At 39.3% G+C, this 12463-nt stretch overlaps 1 protein-coding gene across 1 annotated transcript in view; it reads left to right on the top strand.

The window, feature by feature from the left end:
- LOC106821282 (coiled-coil domain-containing protein 113-like) overlaps nucleotides 1-7527 on the top strand; it is a 7975-nt gene extending 448 nt beyond the window's left edge. The window contains exons 2-10 of the mRNA XM_014826028.1: nucleotides 9-90; nucleotides 1855-2047; nucleotides 3913-4029; nucleotides 4541-4696; nucleotides 5094-5174; nucleotides 5921-6076; nucleotides 6553-6660; nucleotides 6878-7033; nucleotides 7235-7527. Of these exons, the coding sequence (XP_014681514.1) occupies nucleotides 1889-2047; nucleotides 3913-4029; nucleotides 4541-4696; nucleotides 5094-5174; nucleotides 5921-6076; nucleotides 6553-6660; nucleotides 6878-7033; nucleotides 7235-7348 (1047 nt within the window). The 5' untranslated portion in view covers nucleotides 9-90; nucleotides 1855-1888 and the 3' untranslated portion in view covers nucleotides 7349-7527. The remainder of the gene's footprint in view (nucleotides 1-8; nucleotides 91-1854; nucleotides 2048-3912; nucleotides 4030-4540; nucleotides 4697-5093; nucleotides 5175-5920; nucleotides 6077-6552; nucleotides 6661-6877; nucleotides 7034-7234) is intronic.
- The last annotated feature ends 4936 nt before the right edge of the window (nucleotides 7528-12463 follow it).

Below are 12463 nucleotides of genomic sequence, written 5' to 3'. Positions count from 1 at the left end.
CGTGACAGGTGCAATAACAACAGAACAAGCACTAGATATAGCGGGCGAACTAGATGACGAACAGCTACATCTACTAGTTGAAGAAACTTTGTATGTTAATAGCGCACGAAGGGTCGTTGTCGTAACAGGTACTACAGATATGTACCCGAGGTAGTTTTAGGTTGCAGTTTAGTATTATGTTTATATTTTTATATGAGGTATGTTTAGTGTTAGGGTTAGGGTACACTTCTGTAGTACAACTCTGGTACACTTTGTGTATACATATATGTACCTCGGGTACATATCTGTAGTACCTGTTACGACAACGACCCCTTGAGCGTTAATAGCTCATAATAGTCATGATATTATTATTATATAATTATTATTATTAATAGGCAGTAGGGCCTATAATAAATTAATATTAATAATAAGTAGGCCTAGGCCTATTACTTACTATTAGTATTAGTAATAGTATTAAGTGTAAGTCATTGTAAGTGTAAGTAAGTAGTACTAAGTCAGTAAGTGTAGGGCCTACTGTAGACAGTCTCTGAATCTGTAGTAACCTAATAATAGTATAAATATAAAATTAAAATAGTAATATAAAAATTTAACAGGGCCTAAATAATAATTAAATTATAAATATCAATATTATAATTTTTGTTGTTTCCGTCATTCTATGAATAGTACTATTACTAGGACTATGAGGTTTCGGTTTAGCTCTACTGCTGTACTAACCCATTTGCTCCCGCTACAGCCGGCTACAGTACAGAGTTCTAGACTGGCACAGGTATCCAGTAGGCAGTACCCCTGTAACGAGAGCGAAGGGGCTACACCGGTAGAGGCTGAGCCTGAGGTTATGACAATGGCCTGAATGGGGTTAATAATCACAGTGAATGAACAATATGATAATTAACCCCTTTCAGGTCATTGTCATAAACTCATAACCTCAGGGTCAGCTAGCCTCTAGCTCTACCGGTGTAGCCATATCACCGTCCAGTCTAGATATTCCAATAAGGTCCAGCCTAGACATACAGCAGTGGGTTATATGTTATTATATCCATCGTGGTGCAGCGCTGGTGCCATGGTGGCCTGGTTGAGTCTACTTAATTATGAGACCACAAGCTCCAAACTTTGATGAAAGGCTTATTCCACCCCCATCCTAGCATAGCTGTTGCATCTTTGAGCAGGGAAATTTATTATTTAATGTCCCAATTCATTCTTATAGCTGATGCCTGCTGTCAAAAGTGGTTCAGAGCATTGGGGGTAGGGTTAACCACCTCATAGCTAGGCTAACCAGGTGCAAGTAAGGTTTGTATGGTAGATATATAACTTGCTATTAGTAAGGCTGAGAGGGTTTATGTCCCCCAGGGTACTGCCGGAACGTACCCTGGTACTATCTAATATGCCGGACCGTACCTCGCCTACTCCACTAACGAGTCTAGGAAGCACCTACGCCTACTCCCTAACCCTAATCCTAACCATATCAGATAGTTACCAGGGTACGTTCCGGTATACCGGACCGTACTCAGGGTACGTTCCGGCAGTACCCTGGGGGACATAGACTCTATGAGCATTAGTAAGGGTTCAGTAGCCTGAAAACATTTTTATTTCTAAGGCGTACTACTAATGCATACCTTTTTCATGTGTCCTTTACTCAAACACAGTAGTATTCATAATCGCATGAGTGAATAAAAAAAACATTTGTACTTATTCACTTTTGATAATAGTAATAACTAGTACATAAACCATAATAAAAATGTTTTTCAGAGTACTTTAATTTCACCAAGAATAAGAGCTGTTCTAATCGTTTTATTACAATGTACAGATATATTGCATAATGTGATTTGCTAATTATAACCCATTTGACATTTTCAGAGTTAGCAATGCATTCCTTGCACAAGAGACTGCTATGTTGGAATGGTTCTGCAGTCGTATTGATCCTAAGGACTTGCAGAAAGCAACAGCTACTACAGTGCAGCTTACAAATTCTTCAGCATCAACATCAATGCAGGATGTGCGAGGAGGTAACAGAAAGCGGTCAAAGTCAAGGTCTTCTTCTATAGAAAAGGTGTGTTTGACATGTGTTCAATTTCAGTTGAATGTAAACAAGTTGAATATTATAATTTTATACAGTTGAAGTAATGATAATTATGAGGTGATATATTATCTCCTATCTAATTATTCTCTACCATGAATTCGTTTCAGTCTCATTAGAAATGCACTCAATATAAAAACAACCATTAATAATTATATAAATTGTAGCATAACATTTAATTTACTTCGTGCATAATTTGATCTTATTTATTCTATATACACATGCTTAAAGTTGAAATAGTATGAATAAATCGTAATATGAATAAAAATTATGCTAATGACTAGCAAAGTATGTTTCTTTTAGCTTGAAGGAATCCACCTTTTTACAGCATATATTTAGCCCTATCTTACATTAAATGTTATCTTGCGAACCCTGAATGTTAGCTGTGTGATATTGCATTTTATCCTACTTTTCAGTTGATAAAGTAATTGATAGCTAAGTATGAAATTAGTGCATTGACGAAACCTCACCTTGGAAAGGAAACCATCAGGTCTTCGTTAATATACGTTTTCTATCTAGATCCTGCGGTTTGCCGAAAAATTTCGAGGCAAAATAAGAAAGCAGGTAGAGCCAGAGGTATTGTCTAGACTGCTATTATCTCAGATGGCCACCTGCACTTCTGATACTGTCACTGCTGTGTGCACTATATTACCTGTTGGTGCACTCAGTAATTACTGATTTCAACTGTTATATTTTCAGAATTTATTTGCAAGGCTTGTCACAAATACGATTTGTGTGAGAAGAGCATTTTTTTTCGTTTGCTGTGGATTTATCTTGAAATTGTGATACTATAATACTGTAGTACGGTGTTTTAGCTTGGAGATGGAGACATGGGGCATTTGGCACATTACTCATGCAAATGTTCAGCGACGGCCGGCGATTAGACCCAGAAGACATTAGCTACATACTTAATAAGAGCAGACATAATTCAGCGTGGACAGAATGCATTTCAGAATGGTACGAACGCATTAACTTCAACAAGAATGCGACGCGGTTTATCAAACGGCCATCATTAAGCTGGCAACGTCGACGGTGGTCGACGCTCCTTTTTACGTTAGCCGCGACCGGTCGTTATATCCACGACCCGCGCCATAAATTAGTTGAAGGCTAAACAGGTCGCGACGACGAGGCGGACGGTTTAAAAAGGAGGGGTTTTGGTGACAACGGGAGAGACGTCGGCATCCTCTAACGAGTACGCGCACACTGTTTGGACTGTGCTTGTGCTGTTCATCCGTGTCTATAATAAAACCGTACTTGCCACCGCTTACACAACTGTTATGTCTATTGTCTACGTACCATATATTCCACACTACAATACCAACCTTCAAACATAGAAATTGGTATCATAATTAAAAGATGCCATACAAATCAAGAGTTTTTTGTGAATCAGCACATTTAATTAATGCACGTTTTATTTTTGTATTTCACTGATTGTGACTATTTTACATGTTATTTGGTCAAACTATGCATCACTCCTAGATCAGTAAAACATAATCACATTGTATACTAGTTATGTATTTACTATTATGTTTGTTAGCTAGGTAATTACCACCACCTTAGTGGTATATATAGGCCTGTTTATTATAACCCCTTTCTAGGTGCTGCTGATGTGTGCCTGTGACTATAGGGGATCGAACTGTGTTTTTCAGTTCCAGGTTTGATATGGGCAAGTAAATTGGACCTAGTATGTTTTTGATGGGGAAACTCAACTAGAAAGAGAGATATAATTGAGAAAGATAGGTGTATGCATGACACTATTCACGATATCATGCTATAATAGTGTGGTTCTACACTTGAGGGTTTTCTTCTGTACATCACATGTCGGTATCCACCCGTAGGTACTCAAGTTGTTGCCAGAGCAAAAGTGTGACATTGCTCAAGCTCAGATAGAGGAGATTCGAGAAGCACTGGTGAACCTGCAGAGTGATTCAGAGAAAATCCTCAGCAACCACAAGGTAGAAACTGCTTGATTAGCTTTTATTCGCATACAATTATCTTTGTCGTTTGTGTAGAGTTTGTAGTTTATTTTAATGAACCTATTAAATTTCAGTGTGCTAAGACAGATTTATGAGACCTTGCACATCTAACCACGTGCTATAATAACTTGCTTTAATGTTATTCTGCATCATTGCTTGTCTATAGTGCACTCTGGTTTCATTGTTGCTAGCACGGATAATAATTTACATGATCATCTAGATTTGTAAGTATCTATGACAACTTCACCATTGTGGGATGGATGTAATGTTATCACTATCATAACAGAAGAAAAGTACGAAGTGTGGAAGAAAGTGAGTAAGTGAGTAGTGAACAAAACGAGAGAAATGGTTTCAGTGTTAAGAACTAGAGGAGCTGTGTAACAGTTTTGCTTTGCTGTTCTAGAACCAATGCTTCTTTACATGCGTGGGTATTGTGTTAGCACAAGCGTAAATAAATTACGCTAATCATTGCTTTTGCCTACATTACTAGGCTGTCATGGAGGAGGCAGAAATGCGATCATGTGAGCTGAAAAAGTCCGAATACGAGTTCGAACGAGACATCATCAAGGGTGCCGTAAATCCGAGGAGTGGGAAAATCATTTCAGAAAAAATAGTGCGACATTTTGAGGACAAGATGAAATCCCGGGTGAGAACCACATTGCCATATCAACTGATATAAAAGATGGTTATACCTTAAATTTTACACATGCACCTGACCATATAGCTATACCCAAGAGTGTACTGTATCAACAGAAACATTTAAACAATATATTTATGTGTATAACTACTGCGTAAACAGGTAGCTTGTTTTATTCTCTAACTGAGGGCACGGTAGCATTGTAGATGTATGAAAGCAATGCAATCTACTGATGGAGTTCCCTTGTGCACAGGCCCTTCCAGAGTAGCTGTCCCATATCGGATCCTCATTGCTCCTCATCACCTTAACATCGGTCAGCATGAATGCAGCAGGTTTATGAAGTGCAGCAGCTTGTGTGGGGTGTTCAAATGCCAGTGTCAGTAACTCACTGTTTATCTGCTTTCAGGATGGCTTGATAGAGAAATTACGATTGAAGAACTCTACTTTGAAAGTTCAATTGCGGAAACTCCGCCTACAGTTGAAACAGGTAAGATGATTCATGTTTGGAAGCAAGTTAGTTAAAGATAGGATAATTGCCTCCTGCATGGTATGCATACATACATGTTAGTCAAAAACAAAAACAAACAAACAAAAACCGTTCTATGGGTAGATCCACCCAAGATTAGAATCACAGCAACATTTCATTCTCATTTAAATTTTTGTAGAAAAGATAATAGTCGATATTGTGTCACGCGTAACACTCGTATTGTAACGTATGAAAGCCAGCACGACAAACAATTAAATCTGCAACCTGCTCTCCTGCTTTATGTTAGAGAGTTAATTCCAGTCTTTTACTCCAGTCGGGGTGGAGAGACGACTAACTAATGGCTCTCTATGTGCGAGTAGGAGGCATAGGTTGTGAATAATTGGCAGTAGGCCTACTGTGCCTATCACAGTTCCCCCCAAGAAATTTCAGAAGACATATTGGACAATTGGGCAATTCGTCCCTGATTACTAATTGGAGTTAATTACACGTGTCACAAGCAGCTGCAATACACAGATCAGTTCGAGGATATATATACATCAGGCTGTGGAAACAAAGCGTGACTGTGTTAGGACTGTCAAAAGGAAATGCAGCTGCATGGAAATGAAAGGCATGTCGATTAGGCAATTAACGCATGTCGCAGAATTGATGAGACGTCTCAAATTAGCGTCAGCTCTGGACGGCCTCAACATTAGTGTTAAAGTCTTGGGAAGATCACTGTGTATAGTGAGATTTTTGTTCGTGCGCAGAAAGAAGAGATGGGAGAGGTGTTGCACGAGGTTGACTTCCACCAGCTGAAGATCGAGAACAGCCAGTATCTAGAGAAGATCGACGAACGCAACCAGGAGCTGTTGCAGCTGAAGATGGTTGCCGGCAACACTATGCAGATTCTCAGCCTGCATAAGGTGGGGGACGTGCGTGTGATCACGCAAGCATTAGGGCCAGTCTCACACATCACAATGAGTTACCGAACCTAGAAGAAATGGATGGACAGTGTTATTGTGCAGCGTTGTTAGTAGATGGTAGAAGAAATAGACATATATATATATCAGATAGATATGTGCAGTAAGGGTAATATGTTATCATTAGACGGTAAGCGGGTCAAGGGAACATTAATCATAATTAGAAAAGATAATGTTATTAGTAGATAGCAGGTGACGGATATTCACATATGGTGTTATTGGCAGATAGTGGGCATGCAGGAGGTAAGAATACCAATTTTCACTGCTGCAGTTGAGGTTTTACAATCTCATCAGTTATCAAACTTGTTTCAAATTCATAAATATTTTCATTTGTCAGTTCATCGACTGTAATTGCGCAGTCTTTTGCTATTAATGTGTTTATACAAGTGTCAGCTCGTATCTTGCTTTATTCGTTACAGAAAAAACTGCAAACACTAATGAAGGAGGCAGAAAGCTTAGCTGCTGAAATCGACTCCAGAAATGAACTGCTGAAGAAAATCATTTCCGAGTCATCGATAGTGCAAAAGGTGGGAAACACTCAGATAAGGCAGTTTGATCTGCAACGTCATTAAGATGTGAACCACTTGTATTAGGCAGACACATATATATAATTACATATGTACAGTTGTGGCGCGATTGTACATTCATACGTACATCCACAATTACGTGTGGGCTTTTCTTTTACATCTACACATAGCATTTTTATTTGCAATAGTGTGAATTCGTGTTCTCCTGTTGTGGCAGGAGAAGGAGAAGGCAAATATTGTTAACCAGCGTCTCACCGAGCAGCTGTCGAACTACAGAGTTCCGGAAACACTGGACTACGTCAATGAGAAGGCTCGACTCTACGAACTGCGAAAGTCTGTGCAGAGTTGGAAGCGAAAGGTGGAAATAGCTGAGGTAAGTTACTATGTGTGGTTGCCGTATGTCGCCAGGCTATTGTTGGTTCACCGCTGACAACAACGTTTGTTTGTTGTTGGCCAAAAAACTTGGCAAAATGTTAGTGCCAAACCAAAAGCCTGAGACAGGAATTGAGAGGGTATATTATATACGGACAATCATTCTCGTCAACAGTATGCTTGCATAGCCCTTACTTTCCAGATGGCATTGGGAGGGCTGAAGAGGAACTGGCAGCAACTAAAGGCAGGATTGGCCACTGACGTAGCTGTAAAACAGCACAGCAAACCACTCTCTGGTTCCGTGCAGGTGCTGTGAATATATGCACCCTCACAGGAGCAGAGTACAATGCAAGGCAATCCACAGTAGAACTGAATGGCAACGTGTAAATATTTATCCGACCTGTATATGTGATAAAACAAATATGTCTGATCACTAGAAGTGTGCACTGTGTCTGTGAGTAGAAAGGTGTGAATAAACTTCAATAATTTATGTCAGCACTGTGAAACACATTTCATGTATGTAAATGGTCTCATCTAGAACACAGTTTCACACTTTAGTTTATTTTTTCACTGGAGCATAAACTTAGTGTTGCTAACAATTTCTAGTGCTATATATATATATAATAATAATAATAATAATAATAATAATGTTAGCATTTTAACCATGTCCACCATATATTGTTTACATTAATACATATATAAATATAGAATATATATAACAAATGTATGATTTATATATATCCAGTATTACATATTGCCATGCTTGTGCACAGGGACCTGAGGCCGGAAAAAAGAAAAAAGTGTTATATATATAAAGAGAAGCTTTATATATATAAGCTTATATTATAAGCTTATATAGAGAAGCTTTATATATATAAGAGGTTTGAACGTCCTATTTTGGTGCACGCCAGTCGATCTACTTTCGAGCCACGTCCACTTTTTGGCAAAAATGGAAATGGCCATAAGTCAGTTCTAGTTCAACGGATTTTGCTCATTTCTAGTATGTGAATGAATAAGGACTGGCCCCAAAACATATCACACAGGTTTTGATATTTTTTTTAAATTATGCAAATTACGTAGATTTTGGCAATTTCACTATGCATTTTTCAGTGTCTGCCTACGGTCAACGATAACTCAAGAACCGTTTGACCCACATGTTTTAAATTGAATACAGTTGTTACTCCTATTACTCCTGTTACTCCTATATGAGAGAGATTTGAACTTCCTATTTTGGAGCACGCCAGTCGACCTACTTTCGAGCCACGCTCACTTTTTGGCAAAAATGGAAATGGCCATCTAAATTCATTCGATTTTGTTAAATTTTGGTATGTGAATATGTAAGGTATATGGCTCTATAGTGTCAGCATACTTGGACGGCAGCCTGTTTATAGAAGCACCTGTGTCTATTTGAAACGCCACTTGATTATTGCCGACCATCGGCACTTCGCCATCTTCTTAGCTGGGGTCACCTTTGTGACGGTTTGCCATTTTCCTTGAGACCGGAGGTTATTGCACCACTCGTCCTCTGAGCCGTCAGTCCCATTATCTTCTGCATGGTCTTCATTGAGCTGATTCACCTGACCTCGGCGGGTCTTGAATCGCCCTTGTGCCCTCGGTCTCCGTCGTCTGTTCGCCATATAGTGCTGGTTTGCTGGCGGGTCTGGGCATCTTGACTGGAAGTGATTTTGCTTGCCGCAGTTTCAGCGTGGCATGCTTACAGAAGGTGCGCATCAAAAATTGCACCCTCACTACTTCAACGTGGTGGCATTAAGCATTTAATCTGGAGTGTGGCATATGCCTACAGAAGGTGCGCATCAAAAATTGCACCCTCACTACTTCAACGTGGTGGCATTAAGCATTTAATCTGGAGTGTGGCATATGCCTACAGAAGGTGCGCATCAAAAATTGCACCCTCACTACTTCAACGTGGTGGCATTAAGCATTTAATCTGGAGTGTGGCATATGCCTACAGAAGGTGCGCATCAAAAATTGCACCCTCACTACTTCAACGTGGTGGCATTAAGCATTTAATCTGGAGTGTGGCATATGCGTACCTCGCCTACTCCACTTCAACGAGTCGTAGGCGTCGCCTACGCCTACTCCCTAACCCTAACCCATAATCCTAACCCTACCATATCAAATATGTGACCAGGGTACGTTCCGATATACCAGACCGCACAGGTACCAGGTACGTATTCCTGCCAGTACCCTGGCGACATTTAGACCCTATGAGCATGACCTTATGAGTACCATAATACTTACTTATATTATTTATTACTTTACATGTTACTATACTCTATAGTGACAAGATTCAGAGATAATTTATAGTGCTAAACATTTTTGGGCTAAAATTTAATAATTAATACGAATATTTTAATTCAAGATGCGAAAAAACCCAGTCACTTATAAGCAGTTAATCTTGTTAACAGTATAATATAAGTATCGAGTTATACCTGTGTAACAGTATTAATTGCACGGCGTATGAGCGAATGGACCGTATATAATATGTGCGTCATCGAAGTCAGCCATACCTTAGCTCTAGTAACTATAGCCGCTTACATTCTAAAAACTCTTTTTTTTTGGCGCGCCTGGGCTATAGACCGACCCATGGGGCATGCCGCATGGTACCAAAAACTTATCCCTGCATTATACCGACTATAAAACGTCTTTGGTAGGCAATTAATGCCTTCTGTATCCGAAGTGAATTGTCTTAAGTTATAGCCGATACTAAAATTGACTTCCATAAACTATCGGTTTGCAATGGTTATACTGCGCGTATTTCTTGTGAACAAACATTGATTTTGCGAACTGTCAAACGGCCATTTCTGGCGGCGCTGCAGCAGCGCAGTCCAGCGGGAACTATGTATTTGCGTTGGAGGGGTGGGCGGGTTGGCGGTGGTTGGTGGCAAACATTGTGTGTCAAGGTAACAATTTAGCCGATCAAAAGAGATTCGTTAATATTACTATTAGTTTTGTTCATGAAAGAATGAACAAATTTACTTTATTAATTTGTTACTTTGACAACAACAGATGTTTGTTGTCTGCACAACCAACATTAACCGCAACACACCCCTCCAATGCGGAAATACATAGTTCCCGCTGAACTGGCTGCCGAGATAAGTTGGTCCAGTCGGCCATGCCCCATAGGGTCGGTCTATAGTCCCAGCCGGCGCCCAGTTAACTGGTAAGCGCGAATAGCTACTTAGAGCTACCATACCCTAGGCTTCATTAAGTAAACACTGCTAGAATATTTTCAAGTAAAGATTTCAATATTACTGTGTCCTGTCGATGAGCCTTATAATAATTAATATAGTACATGATGGCTACATCTGTTATTAGCTACACACAATTACTAACAGACAGTGCGAGTGTTACGAGTGTATTTATTGTATTAATTACTTCTGTAATATTTCCCAGCACTCAGATTGTATATTTTAAGTTTGTTTGATTGGAACCTGCTCATGATATACCTAAACGATGAAAGTTACCTTTCACTATTATGTATTAATTAAAATTTAGAATATTCCATAAAGACTATACTATTGATCGACATCACACGTGAAACTTTCCGGATGGCAGAGCGCCTTTTGCTAACCGATTGTGGTGCCATCGTGTGTACATTTTGGCAATATATGGAACAGAGCATAACAACGAGGATCAACGTGCATTTATTCTATATATTTATTTATTTGATTATATGTATTATGTTTTTATTTATTTATAATTCTATGGTGCGTAACATAATATTTACCCTTTTTACATGCGTATAAGCCCAATTAAGGATGCTCCGCCAGCAGCAGCTGCAACACACTGAAGAAGTGAAGGGTGCAATTTTTGTCCGCACCGTTCTTAGGGCATATGCCACACTCCAGAATTAAATGCTTAATGCCACACGTTGAAGTAGTAGCGGTGCAATTTTTGATTGCGACGAAGATGTAAGCATGCCACGCTTGAAAACTGCGCAAGCAAAAATTCACTATCCAGTCAAGATCCAGACCGCCAGCAACCAGCAGGCGTGTTCAGGTCAGTACTGGGGCCGCCGGTTTGGGACATGATTATTACCATTGAGATTTCATTTTCACTACTGAGATTTTTCAATTTTTATGCACTACTGAGAGTTTTTCAATTTTCACTACTGAGATTCGTTTTCATTTTTCACTACTGACGATTATTTCATTGTTGCACTACTGAGATTTATTCAGTTGTTCACTCTTTGAGCATTTTTTCATTTCACTACTTGAGATTTTCATTTTCATCTCTGCAGATATTTTCATTATTCAACTACTGAGACATTCATACCTAACACTGCTATCGATAGGTGGCCCGCTCGCAAATGTTGTGTACGTTGCTAACGTTACTGTTGAGCCTTTGGCAGTGTAGGTGTATTTCAATCGTTCAGCTTGCCGTTGTATATCATTCACCAGAATGTCTATTATTAATAAGCTAAAAATTAACTCTTGTCAAATCTCACTTATTGCTATATTTGACCCCGCAGAGGCTGAATGTGCTATCTCTTTATGCAAGAATTCTCCTCATCTACACCACTGGGTTGTGGATCATGAACACCACTTGGCTTTTTCTCAAGGCCTACCCTCGAGTATGTCAATCCACCCTAATTATCAAATGCTCAATGTCCCATGTCGTTTCTAGCCAACACCTGTGCGCGAAGGGTGTGCCTAAAGCCTTACAGTCGCCTCATTCCAATAGACATAATCTCATTATTCACTGGGAACAAACCTTGTTCTTGCGTGTGCAATGTGTGTTCGGTGTTTTTGGTAACCTGGCATAATAGTCACTGGCCCATACTGCTGACTATAGCGACAGCAGTTTTAATAACCTCATTCTACAGGTAGTGACAATAATCTATCATAATTTGAGCTCTCCATGCTAAGTGTCTGAAATCTGTGTATTGGACTACTGTTATTTTGCTACTGGTATTGCAGGTTAAATTCTGCTAATGTGCGATATTCTCAAGCTTTGTTTAGTTTAATCACATTAGACAATTAAAACGATTTTTTTCATTATGCTACTTTCTTAGCAGAAACTTTGTTTTTACTTTGCAAAAGTGTTGCTCATAAATAAATCGTGAGAACAATTTTAATGTGTAATAACAAATATCTGACTTTATTTTCGCACTAAGAATCAATACTCCCACATAAGAAGAGCTTGGAGAATATTCTAAAAGCTCACTACGAAGTTTTTATTCAGCGGCATCTATAGATTGTGGTCACAGTGCCACATGACGATATGGGCGCAATCGAAACAGTTTAATCACTGACAAGACGGCCACTCTGAACATGCATCAATCGTGACAGTAATTCATTCTGCCATCTATGAGAACTTCGGAGTAATGATTTGAACCAAGAGCCTTTTTACTTTGACCTATCAATTTTTGGTTTGCCACTTGTTGCGATCAGGATGCAAGATTGAG

Source organism: Priapulus caudatus, unplaced genomic scaffold, assembly GCF_000485595.1.
Source record: "Priapulus caudatus unplaced genomic scaffold, Priapulus_caudatus-5.0.1 Scaffold67, whole genome shotgun sequence".
Lineage (NCBI taxonomy): Eukaryota > Metazoa > Priapulida > Priapulimorpha > Priapulimorphida > Priapulidae > Priapulus > Priapulus caudatus.
The sequence above is the reverse complement of the archived record's forward strand: the minus strand, read 5'-3'. Positions and strand labels throughout refer to the sequence as shown.